The sequence below is a fragment of the Hypanus sabinus genome, chromosome 7, assembly GCF_030144855.1.
Source record: "Hypanus sabinus isolate sHypSab1 chromosome 7, sHypSab1.hap1, whole genome shotgun sequence".
Classification (NCBI taxonomy): domain Eukaryota; kingdom Metazoa; phylum Chordata; class Chondrichthyes; order Myliobatiformes; family Dasyatidae; genus Hypanus; species Hypanus sabinus.
Genome location: NC_082712.1, coordinates 40574668 through 40589395, shown reverse-complemented (window position 1 = coordinate 40589395; position 14728 = coordinate 40574668). Strand labels below are relative to the sequence as shown.

Genomic DNA, 14728 nt, shown 5'->3' with positions numbered 1-14728 from the left:
TCAGGTTTATTATCACTGGTATGTGTTGTGAAATTTGTTAACTGAAGGTGTTGTATTTGAATGCAAAGAATATACGGAATCAGGTAGATGAACTTGTAGCACAGTTACAGAGTGGCATGTATGATGTTGTGGGTATCACAGAATTGTGGCTGAAAAAAGGTCATAGCTGGGAGCTTAACATCTAAGGAAACACATTGTATTGAAAGGATACGTAAATAGACAGAGTGAGTTGGATGGTTCTGTTGGGTAAAAATGAAATCAAATGCTTTGAAAGGGGTGACAAAGGATTGGAAGGTGTAGAATCATCATGGGTAGGACTAAGAAGCTGCAAGGGTTGAAAGACCCTGGTGGGAGTTATATACATTCCGATTTTGATATGTCCACTCATGGTCTCCTCCACTGTCATGATGAGGCCACACTTAGGTTGCAGGAACAACACCTCATATTCTGTTTGGGTAGCCTCCAACCTGATGGCATGAGCATCGATGTCTCAAACTTCTGTTAATGCCTACCACCCCCTCCCTTCATCATTTCCCACCCCTTCCCCTCTCTCACCTTATCTCCTTGCCCACCCATCACCTCCCTCTGGTGCTCCTCCCCCTTTTTTCTTTCTTTCATGGCCTTCTGTCTTTCACCAATCAAAACTTCCCAGTTCTTTACTTCATCCTACCCCCTCTAGGTTCAACCCATCAGCTGGTGTTTTTCTTTCTCCCCTCCCTCCACCTTTTAAATCTACTCCTCAGCTTTTCTCTTCAGTCCTGCCGAAGAGTTTCAGCCAGAAGTGACGACTGTACTCTTTTCCAGAGATGCTGCCTGCTGAGTTCCTCCAGCATTTTGTGTGTGTTGCTTGGATTTCCAGCATCTGCAGATTTTAAACAACACACACAAAATGCTGGTGGAACACAACAGGCCAGGCAGCATCTATAAGGAGAAGCACTGTCAACGATTTGGGCCAAGACCCTTCGTCAGGATTAACTGAAAGGAAAGGTAGTAAGAGATTTGAAAGTAGTGGGGGGAGGGGGAAATACAAAATGATAGGAGAAGACAGGAGGGGGAGGGGTGAAGCTAAGAGCTGGAAAGGTGATTGGCGAAAGTGATACAGAGCTGGAGAAGGGAAAGGATCATGGGATGGGAGGCCTGGGGAGAAAGAAAGAAGGGGGGGGGGGAAGAACCAGAGGGAGATGGAGAACAGGCAAACAACTAAATATGTCAGGGATGGGGTAACAAGGGGAGGAGGGGCATTAACGGAAGTTCGAGAAGTCAATGTACATGCCATCAGGTTGTAGGCTACCCAGCCGGTATATAAGCTGTTGTTCCTCCAACCTGAGTTTGGATTCATTTTGACAGTAGAGGAGGCCATGGATAGACATATCAGAATGGGAATGAGACGTGGAATTAAAATGTGTGGTCACTGGGAGATCCTGCTTTCTCTGGTGGACCGAGCATAGGTGTTCAGCGAAACAGTCTCCCAATCTGCGTCGGGTCTCACCAATATATAAAAGACCACACCAAGAGCACTGGACGCAGTATACCACTCCAGCCGACTCATAGGTGAAGTGTCGCCTCACCTGGAAGGACTGTTTGGGGCCCTGAATGGTGGTGAGGGAGGAAGTGTAAGGACAAGTGTAGCACTTGTTCCGCTTACAAGGATAAGTGCCAGGAGGGAGATCAGTGGGGAGGGGTGGGGGGAAATGAGTGGACAAGGGAGTCGAGTAGGGAGCAATCCCTGCGGAAAGCAGATTTTCTCTTGTGTGCAAACAGTAGGAAAGATGTGGTCTACAAGTTACAACGGGAGATGGAAAATGCATTTCAAAAGGGCAATGTTACAATAGTCATGGAGGATTTCAATATGTGGGTAGATTGGGAAAATCCAGTTGGTGCTGGATTCCAAGAGGGGAAGTTTCTAGAATGCCTACAAGATGGCTTTTTAAAGCAACTCATAGTTGAAATCACAAAGGGAGTCAGATATTTGGATTGGGTGTTGTGCAATGAATCAGAATTGATTATAGAGAGTCTAAGGTAAAGAAACCCTTTGAAGGCAGTGATCTTAATATGATTGCATTCACACTGCAATTTAAGGGGGAGACGTTAATGTCAGCTGTATCAGTATTACAGTGGAGTAAAAGGAGTTATAGAGGCATGAGAGAGGAGTTGACCAAAGTTGATTGGAAGGGGACACTAGCAGGGATAACGACAGAGCAGTAATGGCTGGAGTATCTGAAGCAATCAGGAAGATGCAGAATAGATACATCACAAAGAAGTATTCTAAAGGCAGGATGATGCAAGGGATGATGCATGGCTGACAAGGGAAGTCGAAGCCAAAGAGAGGGCATAGAATAGAGCAAAAATTAGTGGAAAGTTAGATTGGGAAACTTTTAAAAACCAATAGAAGGCAACTAAAAAGTCATAAAGAGGGAAAAGATGGAATGCGAATTTAAGCTAGGTAATGATATTAAAGAGGATACCAAGAGTTTCTTATATAAAAAGAGAGACAAGAGTGAATATCGGACCACTGGAAAACAAGTTTGGAGAGGTAGCAATGGGGGACAAGTAAATGGCAGATGAAATAAATAAATATTCACTGTGGAGCACACTAACAGTATGCTGATAGTTCTGGAATGTCGAGGGCAGAAGTAAGTGAAGTTGTTGTTACTTCACTCAGGAGAAGTTGAATGGAAGTAGATAAATCACCTGACCCAGATGGTGTACAGCCCAGTGATTCAAAAGAGCAGGCCGAAGCGACTGTAGGGCATAATGATCTTTCAAGGTTCAATAGGTTATGACATGGTTCTGGAGGATTAGAAAATTGCAAATGTCACTTCACTCTTTAAGAAGGAAGAGAGGCAGAAGAATGGAAATTATGGGCCATTTAGTCTGACCTCAGTGCTTGGGAAGGTGTTGGGATTGTGAGGGATGTGGTTTCAGGGTTCTTGGAAGGCCATGATAAAATAGGCCGAAATCAGCATGGTTTCCTTAAGGGAAACTCTAATTCATATTTTTAACATGTTTTCTTGTTCTGGTGGCTCCTTTTTCGTTACTACTTTTGGGCGATGTTTTTTTTTGAATCGGGGCGAACTACAGATAATGAAAACTGAGCTAAACTGTACTGAAATACGCCTTTTGTTTTTGTGCTTCCGATGTTTTTTCTCGCGGGGGGGGGAAGGAGGGGGTTTGAAATTTTTATTTGAACTGGTTGGTTCCTTGGTTTCCTTTCGTGATTGTCTGTGGGGCAGACGAATCTCAGAATTGTACACTGCACGGATGATTTGAAAAGAAATGTACTTTGAATATATATTTGATTAGCAAGGGCATCAAAGGTTACGGAGAGAAAGCAGGGTGACCTTACTACCTGTGGAGGCACTTTGAAAGAATTACGGATCTGCATTCCCAGATCAAAGTATTTTATCCTGGAGCTTGTTTTGGGTTTTGTTTCGGAATGGTGAGGTGAATAAGGCACATTTCCCCGATCTCCACCGTCACAGCTCCAGCGCCGTCCATCGCCAGCCGCCTTCCCCTTTATGTGCCTTCTTCCGCTTCCCGTGCGCTGCGGCATCACGCGGTCAGCGTCACATCCGCTCCCTCTTCGGCGGCCATCTTGCTGGGCTCCTCGTGTGGTTCCCTTCGGCTGTGCGTGTGTGCGGAGCCTTTCACGCGTGCTACCGCCGCGGCCCCGGGAATTGGACACCACGCAAGGTAACGTGGCAACCGGGCTGGACGGCTGAAGGTTTGGCCGGGGAGACGGGCGTAGAAACGTGCTTGCCCGCCTGCTCGTGAGCTGGGCCCAGGCGCTGCGGTCCCCGAGGCTCGGCTCCGGGAAACGGTTCGGCCGCTCCGCTCCGCATGGGAAGAGGCTTCTGACACAACTGTCGGTACTCGGTGCGGGAGGCGATCTGGGTTAGAACCCATTACTGAGCAGGGGTCAGAACAGGATGGGACAGTACGCATTCCTGGGAAGGGGCTTCACAAATGCGTCTTTTTATACTTTGTACAGCTGTTCTGTATCAACACGTTCACGTATCTGTACAAAAGGTTGTTTCACCGATTGTGAGAATCGCATCTATATTTTGCTGCAGAACGTAATTTTTGTTGGATTAGACTAACTATAGTTCCTTTTGTTTTAGTTTGTCGTCTATATATCTTAGGAATTTGTCATATCGAAACGTGGAAAGGTGAGAATAGAGCTAAGGGTTCGGTTTAATTATCTTTCATAAAACCTTGAAATGAACAGTAAGGGCCAAAATAAAATTAGGCTTTATGGCGGTTGTCAAGCAGGACCGGTAATGTAGGGTATCGTTTGAATCAAGAACTTAAAGGTACATATAATATTGGTTATAAAATGGGAGAACTTACTTTCATGTAGAATAAACAAATAGTAGCATGAAGGATGTTTCCTTGAAAAGTGTTTCTCGGATTAGTATGTTGTCAAACCAATGAGGTAAATGCTACTTTAGATCTGAACACAAATTGGAATAGGACATTTAGTCCTGCTTTGTTAATTCGGTAAGGTCATGGCTGATCTCTGCTTCATCATTTTTTGTTCTGCCGCATATTCCTTCGTTCATTAAATATTAAAGATTTTTTTTAAAAAAATGCAATTAATGAACGAGTTGCCACTTACCTCCAGGATGGAAAATTCAAAAGAATCACAGCTATAGAACAAATACCTTTTTCCTTCAGCCCCAACTTAATTGGAGGTTGCAATCACTGGTCTTTGGCTCCTCAGCCATGTATCTGCCATACTAAGCTGTCTAAGTGTGCATGGTTCAATGAGGTCATTTAATTCTTTTAAACTTATGAGAATAGAGGCCAACCTTAATCTCTTCTATAATAGACTTGCCAGTCGTGGATCCTTCACTGCACTCCCTTTTTACCAGGTATGTCCTTTAAGGAGACCATAATGTTATATAATGTTCCAGATATGGTCTCATCTACTCTCAATGTAATTGTAGTAAGATGTCTTTAATTTTATATTCCTTGTGTCTAGAGTATTCAGTTTAATATCACTTGTACATGATGTGAACTGTGGTGTTTTGTTGTATCCGTACGATGTAAAGTCATAAATTTACTATAGATTACAAAATAGTGTAAATAAACAATAATAGCATTTGTTCATGGGCCATTCAACAATGTGATGGTGGGGAGGAAGTTGTTTCTGAACAGTTGAAGGTGGGTCTTCAGGCTCCTGTACTGTCTCCCTGGTAGCAAAAAGAAGAGTGCAAATTTTCATTGGTGAGGATCCTTAATGATGGGTGTGACTTCTTGAGCTGCCATCTCTTTCAGTAGGGAATGTTCTGTCTGTTGAAACCAGCTGAGTCTACAGCACTCTGCAGCCTCATTTTGTCAAAACTGCTTGCACTTTACCTTTCAGTAAATTGTTTACAGGGATTCTTGAATATCTTTTGGCATCAACCCTTCTCAAACTCAACTTTTATATATGTTTTTCAGTACTTGGAGTCAAATGTTTCCACATTGTGCTTCATCTTCCATGTTAGTCACTAACTCAGCTTGTCTATCTCCTATTAACACTCTTTGCCTCTCGTTATTGAGTTTAGTGTCATTAGCAAACTTGGAATGTTATGTTTGGTCCCATCTGCCAAATTGCTGATGAAAGTTTATAAATAGCTGGGACATAATCTGATATCTATCTATGGATCTACAAATGTAGCAGGGCAAGTAGGTATGATTCAAAAGGCATATTGGAATGGGATTTAGTACTTGAAATATTGAGTAAAAAATGACTAGAGTGTACTCCAATTATACTCTAGTACACGTTTTTGAATATGGCTTGACTTGCATATAATTTTGGTTACAACCTTATAAGAAAGTTGTGATCACAGTGGAGAAGTTGCAAAGGATTTGTAAAAATATTTCATCCTTGGTAACTATGTGAAGAGGCTGGATACAATTGTAATGTTTTCCTTGATTGAGAGGGTTACTTAAGACCTATAAAATTGGGGGGAGGGGTGGATAAACTTTTTAGCACAGAGATTTGAGGTGGTTTAAAGGAATAGAATGGAGAAAAAAAGTTCTTGTCAACCAAATTGTTTAAGGATCTGGAACTCCCTTCTGTTATCGTTCTTTGGCAACATCATAAATGGCCTTGATGTGTATGAGTGTTATTTATTCAGCTTGCTTACTTGTTCAACATAGACACTTTGGGCTGAATGAAAAGCTGCCAGATTTCCATGATTTGCCTATATCTGTTACGACCTGCATGGAAGTCAGGTGAACTTAAGGTGAAACTTAGGGAAATGTAATTTTTTTAAAAATTACACTTCATAATTTTTAAACTTGTTATTTCAGATGAAAGAAATAATAATGAATCAAGAAAAACTAGCCAAGCTGCAAGCCCAAGTACGCATTGGTGGAAAGGTAAGATATTTCACAAGCTTTTCTGATTCAGCCTAATACTGGAAAAAAATTGCATGATGTGGCATGCCTGATGCTTGAACTATTTGTTTTTGGAATCAAGTTGGATTGATTAAGATTCAAGTGAAATTTCTTGACTGAAGGTAAGGCAGCTAAAAATCTGATTGGGAATGGTAGAGTGAAAATAGGAGTGTGCGCAATCCCAGATTTAGAGAAATGTGTGAGTTGGTGAAGGAAGATTTGAACGGTTTAGATTGAAGGAAAACTGTGCCTCTCGTTGAAAAGCCGCTGACTATCCACATGATCGATGCTTCTTATCATCGTATACACTTCTATCGGGACACTTCTCATCCTCTGTCACTCGAAGGAGAAAAGGCCAAATTCACTCAACCTATTCTCATAGGGCATGCTCCCCAATCTAGGCCACATCCTTGTAAATCTCTTCTGTGCACTTTCTATAGTTTCCACATCCTTCCTATAGTGAGGTAACCAGAACTGAGCACAGTACTTCAAGTGGGGTCTGACCAGAGTCCTATAAAACTCTTAACATTACCTCTTGGCTCTGAAACTCAATCTCACGATGGTTGAAGGCCAATGCACCGTATGACACCTTAACCACAGAGTCAACCTGCACTGCAGCTTTGAGACCCCAAGATTCCTCTGATCCTTCACACTGCCAAGAGTCTTCCCATTAATACTATATTCTGCAATTATATTTGACCTACCAAAATGAACTGCCTCACTTATCTGGGTTGAACTCCATCTGCCACTTTTCAGCCCAGTTTTGCATCCTATCAATGTCCCACTACAACCTCTGACAGCCTTCCACACTATCCACAATACCCCCAACCTTTCTGTCATCAACAAATTTACTAACCCATCCCTCCCCTTCCTTATTGGTCATTTATAAAAATCACAAACGAGAAGGGGTCCCAGAACAGATCCCTGAGGCAGACCACTGGTCACCAACCTCCATGCAGAATATGACCCGTCTACTACCACTCTGCCTTCTATGAGCAAGCAAATTCTGGATCCATAAAGCAAGGTCCCCTTGGATCCCATGCCTCCTTACTTTCTCAATAAGCCTTGCATGGGGTACCTTATCAAATGCCTTGCTGAAATCCATATACACCACGACCACTGCTCTACCTTCATCAGTGTGTTTAGTGAGTTCCTCAAAAAACTCAAATCAGGCTCGTAAGGCACGACCTGCCTTTGACAAAGCCATGCTGACTATTCCTAATCATATGCCTCTCTCCAAATGTTCATAAATCCTGCCTCTCAGGATCCTCTCCAACAACTAACCACTGAAGTAAGACTCACTGGTCTATAATTTTGTGGGCTATCTCTACTCCCTTTCTTGAATAAGGGAACAACATCTGTAATCCTCCAATCCTCTGGTACCTCTCCTATCTCCACTGATGATGCAAAGATCATTGTTAGAGGATCAGCAATCTCCTCCCTCGCCTCCCACAGTGGTGGGGCTATATCTCATCCAGTCTCGGTGACTTATGCAACTTGATGCTTTCCAAAAGCTCCATCACATTCTCTTAATGTCTAATGCTCAAGCATTTCAGTCCGCCATGTCATCCCTACAATCGCCAAGGTCCTTTTCCGTAGTGAATACTGAAGCAAAGTATTCTCATTAAGTATCTCTGCTATCTCCTCAGGTTAACTTTATATTCTATAGTTCTATAGTTAATTTTAGAAAATCCATTGGTTGCATTTATTTGAGGGACTAGTAATTAGGGTTAGGGTTCTGAATAACTTACAGAAATTAATAAAATTTTTGGGTGGCCAAATACATATGTTTGTTTTAATAAAATTGCATAACAATGTAGTTGCATTTTTAGCTTTGAAGAATAGCTAACAATTTTAGAATTTGGGTACGAGAAAAGTGATTGATGGTTGGCATCATTGTAATATACTGCAAAATGCTTCAAATTCAGTTGAAGATCACATCAACAATCCCAATACTGAGGCCCTATTTATTACTTCCTCATGCTGAATATTGGCATTCCAAAGCAATTCTGATCCAAACTCTACCATGGGAAGAGATTAACTGGACAGAGGAAATTTAAGGATTTGCCCAACGCATGTTTGAAGAATTGCAGATTCCCCAGTAATCTCTGGCCCACAACAGTTCAAAGTAGAGAAGTAATGGGGTGGCATTCGGAACCTGAAGTTCATTCACTGGTAGTACTTAGGAAATTAGTAGACCACCTTACGAACTACAATCCTACCTGCCTTGTGACCATATTCTGCCTCATCTATAAGAGTTTTCCACTTTGGCCTCTTTAACCATAACAAAGACATACTGCAATTAGCCATTTCTAATCCTGAGGCAGGCACTAAGTAAACAATATTTGCCATGTGCAAATGTAATGTGTCAAGAATGTTGATCTTAATTTCAGCAATTTTTAAAATGATGCAGCATCCTAGAAGCTTAATGTACAGAATCAGTGTAACAATTTTTAATACTACTTAAGCCTCGGGTTGCACATTGAGGCAATTGAGCTTATTTTTGAACAATGTTGGAGATATGTGTTTGAAGCTGGGCTGTGCTTGATGGCATACACCATGTCTGCTATCCTTGAAATTACTGTGCATGTTTTCAGTTTAATTTTGGAGTTGCTAGAGCCTTGTGTCCCAACCCAGGACCTGGTGCTTTCTTCTAAATGTTAGAGATTTGAACTATCGGGATTCAGTTTTATTTTGCATACTGTTACTGACTTGGATATTCTTGATGTGTATGAAAAATTCTGGATTAAACTTGCTGATAATTGATCATCGTTATAAGTTATTGATATGGGCATTGATCACCCCAGTATCTCCTAGGCTTTGAGATACCTGTCCAATCCATGCCCGAGAGAAAAGAGAAGCTTTCTGTTCAGCCTTCTAAAGTTTGAGGGTTGGATCGTTCCACTTCGTACATTAATTTCATTGAAGTTTCATACACAGCCATACAAACTAAATGTATAATTGCTTAGCTTAATAGTTCTGTAATTTGTAGGCTCATAATTTAGAATTGTCTTATTACACTTGCCCAGTAGACTACTCCAAAATACACTTCATGTTTCATAATATAAGCTTGAATTTTATATATACCCTTCAGTAATTGAGGAAATAAAATGTTTCTTTGTCTTATTTGTCTGTCTTGGTGAAATATATAATGTATGTAATCAGTGCTGTGACCTTTTTGGTTGTTAATGTCAGAGATGAATAAGTTCACATGTTAATATCCACTGTGACTATTTTTCTAACTTTGTATGTAGGGTACTGCCCGCAGGAAGAAGAAGGTGGTACACAGGACTGCAACAGCAGATGACAAAAAACTTCAGTTCTCTTTAAAGAAGCTTGGTGTGAATAATATTTCTGGTATTGAAGAGGTATTGAGATGTGTTTGCTTTTTATATGCTTTATTATTAGAACCTTGTCCTAGAAATCAGACTGCTGTTCCATTATCCTCTGATAGAAAATTTGTGCATCTTGAAAATGAAAATGGTTGTTGTGTGACAACACTTTAAATATTTCCCCACCTGCCCCTATCATCTCTTCAGGTTTAAACATTGAGTTGACAGGTGAATGGTTGATGGTTGACTGAATGGGACTGCATCTGGTCATCTTACTCTTTTGTTGTCAGTACTTAACTAATGCTAACTATTTAACCTAATGCCCACTGCATGTGAAGGAAATGGAAGTAAATAGGTGAAACCCACATAGTCAGGGTGAACATTTATATTCTACAGAACACTCAAAGTCAAAATTAAACCTTTGGAGCAATGAGGCAGCATTGGTAGCCAGTGTTGCAAATCTGTGTAGCTCTGTGACAAGGCTAAGAACTCATTTAATCTACTTGGGCAAGATTTCCTATTTGATGGTTGCCGCACAGATGGAATTCTGATGTGGTGGAGAACTGCAATTAAATCAGATAACTTAGAATGTATCACTCAGACTGGCAATGGACCCATTTGTGTCTTGGGCAATTGGCAGTGACTAAACCCAAACTGTGTGACTTTGATCTGGCACCTTGAGGGAAATAGTGATGTTCAAGAACAGAAGCTGTTAAACAGTCTGAGCAGCTACTCATAAATGAAGAAATGAAATAAACCAGGAAATTAAGAACCAACATTGTTGTCAACTTTTTATTCATCTTAGCAGAAGGAAATAAAGTTTAGGACACAAAAAAATGTAATAATGGAATGAAAATATTAATCTTCGATCTTTGGATTTTTTAAAATCATGGAATCAAGTAAACAGTGCTTCTGAGTTCTTTTTGTACCAAGAAATTTTCAGTTATAATTAGGGGGAAGTCAATTTGACTGGCCCATCTGATGTGACCAGTTGCTTGCTGTTGGAGTACAATCTTTTGTATCAGTCCTCTTGGCAGTATCTTTTGCTAGTGTTTATGGCTCCTGCTTGAATTGAGATACAAAGGGCAGAGGGATTATCTGTGCATATCTGTAAAACTTTACTTTGCATTTTCCACACAAAGGATGAACTTCTAGTGAGTTTGTAGGATTTTTATTGTAGGCCATGAGGCAGATTTCCTCTTTTATTGGAAGATCTCAGTAAGTCTTCTGCTCCTTGAACACACTGAGGGTTCTAATAGTGCAATAATCCTGGTACTGACACTTGGAGAAGATGACTGGACAGCTGGGGAATATTTTTACAGGAAGAAAGGTCCATAAGTTTAGGAGTGTGTTTCAAATCTCTGATATGAAGTTTTCTATGGATTAAAACCCACAGTGATATGCAGATTTGTACTTTAGTTTGTCCATACATGAAGCCAGGTATTGCTTTCAAGTTTACACAGTAAGTTTAATTTTGATTACAGCTTGTGTTTTGATTAATCCTTCCTGATTTTTTAAAAAAATGTGAAATTCTAAATAGGTTTATTAAGATGCTTCAGTTGTGGAATGTCTAAAAATAAGGCACTTCCAAGATGGTAGTGTGTGTGGGAGAAACAAGTAGAATAAAATGCAGATTACATTGGGTGCACAAGGATAAGGGATGTCTAATTAGATTACTTTGCTGTATCCATGATTAATTTTGGTTAAATGTGAATTGAAATTTTAATGCCTAATTATTATTGTGCTTGGCCTGATGTTGTAAATGGGGAAAATATTCAGTAGAGACTGTATAATACTGAGTTTCTCCTCAAATTAAGTAAATAATTTTTTCATTTTACATTGTTAGAGGCAAGTCTAAATAGATTTGTATAAAAACAAATCTATTTAGACTTGCCTCTAATTCATGAATGATGAGGTTCCATTTTAAAACTAAAAGACTAATGAGTCATGGTAACTAGCAGTACAGTTGGCACTTATATTATCTATTCTAGGGGTTCCCTACCTTATTTATGTTCGGAGCCCTAACATTAACAAACACGTCCATGAACTCAGTTGGGAATCCCTGATCTAATCTATATTAGAATTGATAAACATATTGCTGATAATTTTGAAGTGCAAACTTTGTTTTTGTAGGATAATTTTTGTATATTTTCCCCTTTCTAAGATGATAAAACTTAGTAAATATTTTTAATTTTTGTTGTAGGTGAATATGTTCACAAACCAGGGAACAGTCATCCATTTTAATAATCCTAAAGTTCAGGCTTCACTTGCTGCAAACACATTTACGATCACAGGACATGCAGAGACTAAGCAGCTGACTGAGATGCTGCCCAGTATCTTGAACCAACTTGGAGCTGATAGTCTGACTAGCTTGAGGCGGCTGGCAGAGTCTCTGCCTAAACAACGTAAGTATGCTGATCTTTGATCATGATTGTACTTCACAGGTGATTTTAAACTATGGTGGGTTATCTATAAACGCATTCAGTAACTCAACCCTGGCAAGGTAGCAGAACCCAGTGGTGTACCTGGTAGGGCTCTGAAAATCTGTGCCAACCAGCTGCTGAGTGTGTTCAAAAACATTTTCAATCCCACATTGCTGCATTCAAAGATTCCCACCTACTTCAAAACGGCAACAATCATACTATTGCCAAGAAGAGCAGAGTGAGCTGCCTTAATAGTAGCGCTCACATTTGAAGTGCTCTGAGAGTTAATTATGGCTAGAGTCAACTCCTGCCTAAGCAAGGGCCAGGATCCACTGCAGTTTGCCTATTGCTGCAGTAGCTCTACAGTGAGTGCAATTTCATTGGCTCTTCATGTGGCCTTGGATGACTTGGACAATACTAATGTTTTGGTCAAACTGCTGTTCGTTGACTACAGGTCAACATTTAACACAACCATTCTTACAGCTCTAAGATAGATATATTCACTTACTCACTCACCCTCCCTCTCTCTGCAATTGGATCCTCTGCTTCATCACCAGAAGACCACATTCTGTGCACCGGAAGTAACATTTCCACCTTGCTGGTCTTCAACACTGACACATCTCAAGGTTTTGTGCTTAGCCCAGTGCTCCATCCAGTCTTTCCACACCCATGGCTGGCTAGGCAGAGCCTACAGGCCATCTCTGAATTTTCTGCCCGCACAAGTATTGGCGGAATTTCAGATGGTGGTGAGGTCATCCAAGAGTGATACAGATCAGCTGGGAGATTGGTGTTGCAACAACAGCCCAAGAATTGATTGTGGCCTTCAGAAAGGGTAAGACAAGGGCAAACACACCAGTCCTCATTGAGGAATCAGTAGTGGAAAGGGTGAGCAATTTAAAGGTTCTGGGTGTCAGCCTCTCTGTGGATCTATCCTAGGCCCAACTTATCAATGCACTTACAAAGAAGGCAGTTATATTTTATTAGGAGGTAGAGAACATTCTGTATGTCACCAAAGGCACTATATTCTACAAATATACAGTGGAGAGCATTCTAATTAGCTGCATCACTGTCTGGTATAGGTGGGTGGTGAGGGGGGCACTGCACAAGATCCAGAAAGTTGTGAACTCAGCTCCATCGTGGGAACTAGCCTCCCTGATGTCAGCGAGCAGTAAGGACCCACATCACCCAGGGCATGCCCTCTTCTCCTCACCACCATCAGAGAGGAAGTATTGGTGCCTGAAGGCACACACTCACCACTTCAGGAATAGCTTCTTCCGCTCTGCTATTACACTTCCAAATAGATATTCAACAATACTTCACTGGTACCTTACTTTTTAAACATTAGATACTTTTTTCAGTACCTCGCTACCTTTTTTCTTTTTTTTGCACTATTTACTTCTAACAATAAATGCTAGTGATATCCTGATTCGGAATCTTACAGTTAATTTATGTCAGTTCAGCCACTAAAAAAAATCATAATTGAGGTTCACTTTTGTATTTTGTTTTTGTTGACACAAATTCTCAGTTTCAACGTGTGCTTATCATTTAACATTTCCATTGGATGCCAAAGGTATTTGGAATTGTTAGACATTAATGGGGGTCATTATACACCAGCTATTAAATCAGAGTGCCTGTCAGGAAAGAAGAGATATCATACAAAAAGATTGTTGGTTTGAGACATCTGTCTGATAGAAGCTTTTCCTGTAATTTGATTACTGAGCAATGAAGGGGGGGACAGGGTATATGAGTGGGGGTAATTTTATTATACTTTTAATGTGCTTGCACAAGCATAATGAGCTTAAGTTTTCTTTCTAGGTTTGGTTCTGCATTCAGTTTAATCATTAATGAAGTTCAATATATAAAGGGAAGTTTGAGTATCATTTTGATTTTCGTAATGCTCAATTTTCACCAAATTGTTTTGATTTCAGCTGTGGACAGCAAAGCACCACTTGCTTCTGGTGAGGATGATGATGATGAAGTTCCAGGTAATTAAAATATACTAATATTAATATGGGAAAAGCAAGGAGAGTTAACTATTGTTTCAAACCTAACTTCAATTGTTAGCAAGCAGGCACATAGCACTTGTGTTTGATTTCTCCCCAAATAAAACAAGTAGGGAAATCATTGCTACTGACAACAAATTAGGTGTCGTGAATACATTTATTTCTATATATTATTAGAATATTGATGTTCATACTTAATAGAGCTCACTTGACTGCTTCAATGTTGAAGTAATGCTGTCTAAATGGTGATTCTTGTTTCCTCTAGATCTTGTTGAGAACTTTGACGAGGCTTCAAAGGATGAAGCAAACTGAAGTTGACACCTGAGGATGATGTGAAGTTCAAATGACTTTAGAGGGCTGCTATTTGTATTAGTTTTTATTTTGCTTTTGTAATATTACATTTTTGTACTGTTACGCATAAGTTTGCAGTCACGTGGTGATTTGGTTATCCTGTTAATTTCTGTTATTTGTAGCAGCTCTTCTAATGCTAAATCATGCAAATAGAATGTTTACCAATTTTGCAGCCTGGTTTAAAGTAGAATTCTGCTGGATTGGAGTGGAAATAAAGGAGAAAAGTGTC

The 14728-nt window shown here is 40.3% G+C and overlaps 1 protein-coding gene across 4 annotated transcripts; it reads left to right on the top strand.

Moving 5' to 3' along the window:
• Nucleotides 1-3537: 3537 nt before the first annotated feature.
• Nucleotides 3538-14728, top strand: btf3 (basic transcription factor 3). 4 transcript variants are annotated; one of them, XM_059974588.1, is made up of 8 exons: nt 3572-3693; nt 4122-4169; nt 4832-4874; nt 6304-6372; nt 9645-9758; nt 11926-12127; nt 14074-14130; nt 14414-14728. In XM_059974588.1, exons 4-8 carry the CDS (start codon nt 6304-6306, stop codon nt 14458-14460), a joined length of 489 nt encoding a protein of 162 aa, XP_059830571.1. In that variant the 5' UTR covers nt 3572-3693; nt 4122-4169; nt 4832-4874; the 3' UTR covers nt 14461-14728. The 4 variants fall into 4 exon arrangements, with proteins under 4 accessions (XP_059830570.1, XP_059830572.1, XP_059830571.1 ...); XM_059974589.1 differs by lacking the exon at nt 4122-4169 and having other exon boundaries at nt 3565-3693; XM_059974586.1 differs by lacking the exon at nt 4832-4874 and having other exon boundaries at nt 3660-3693.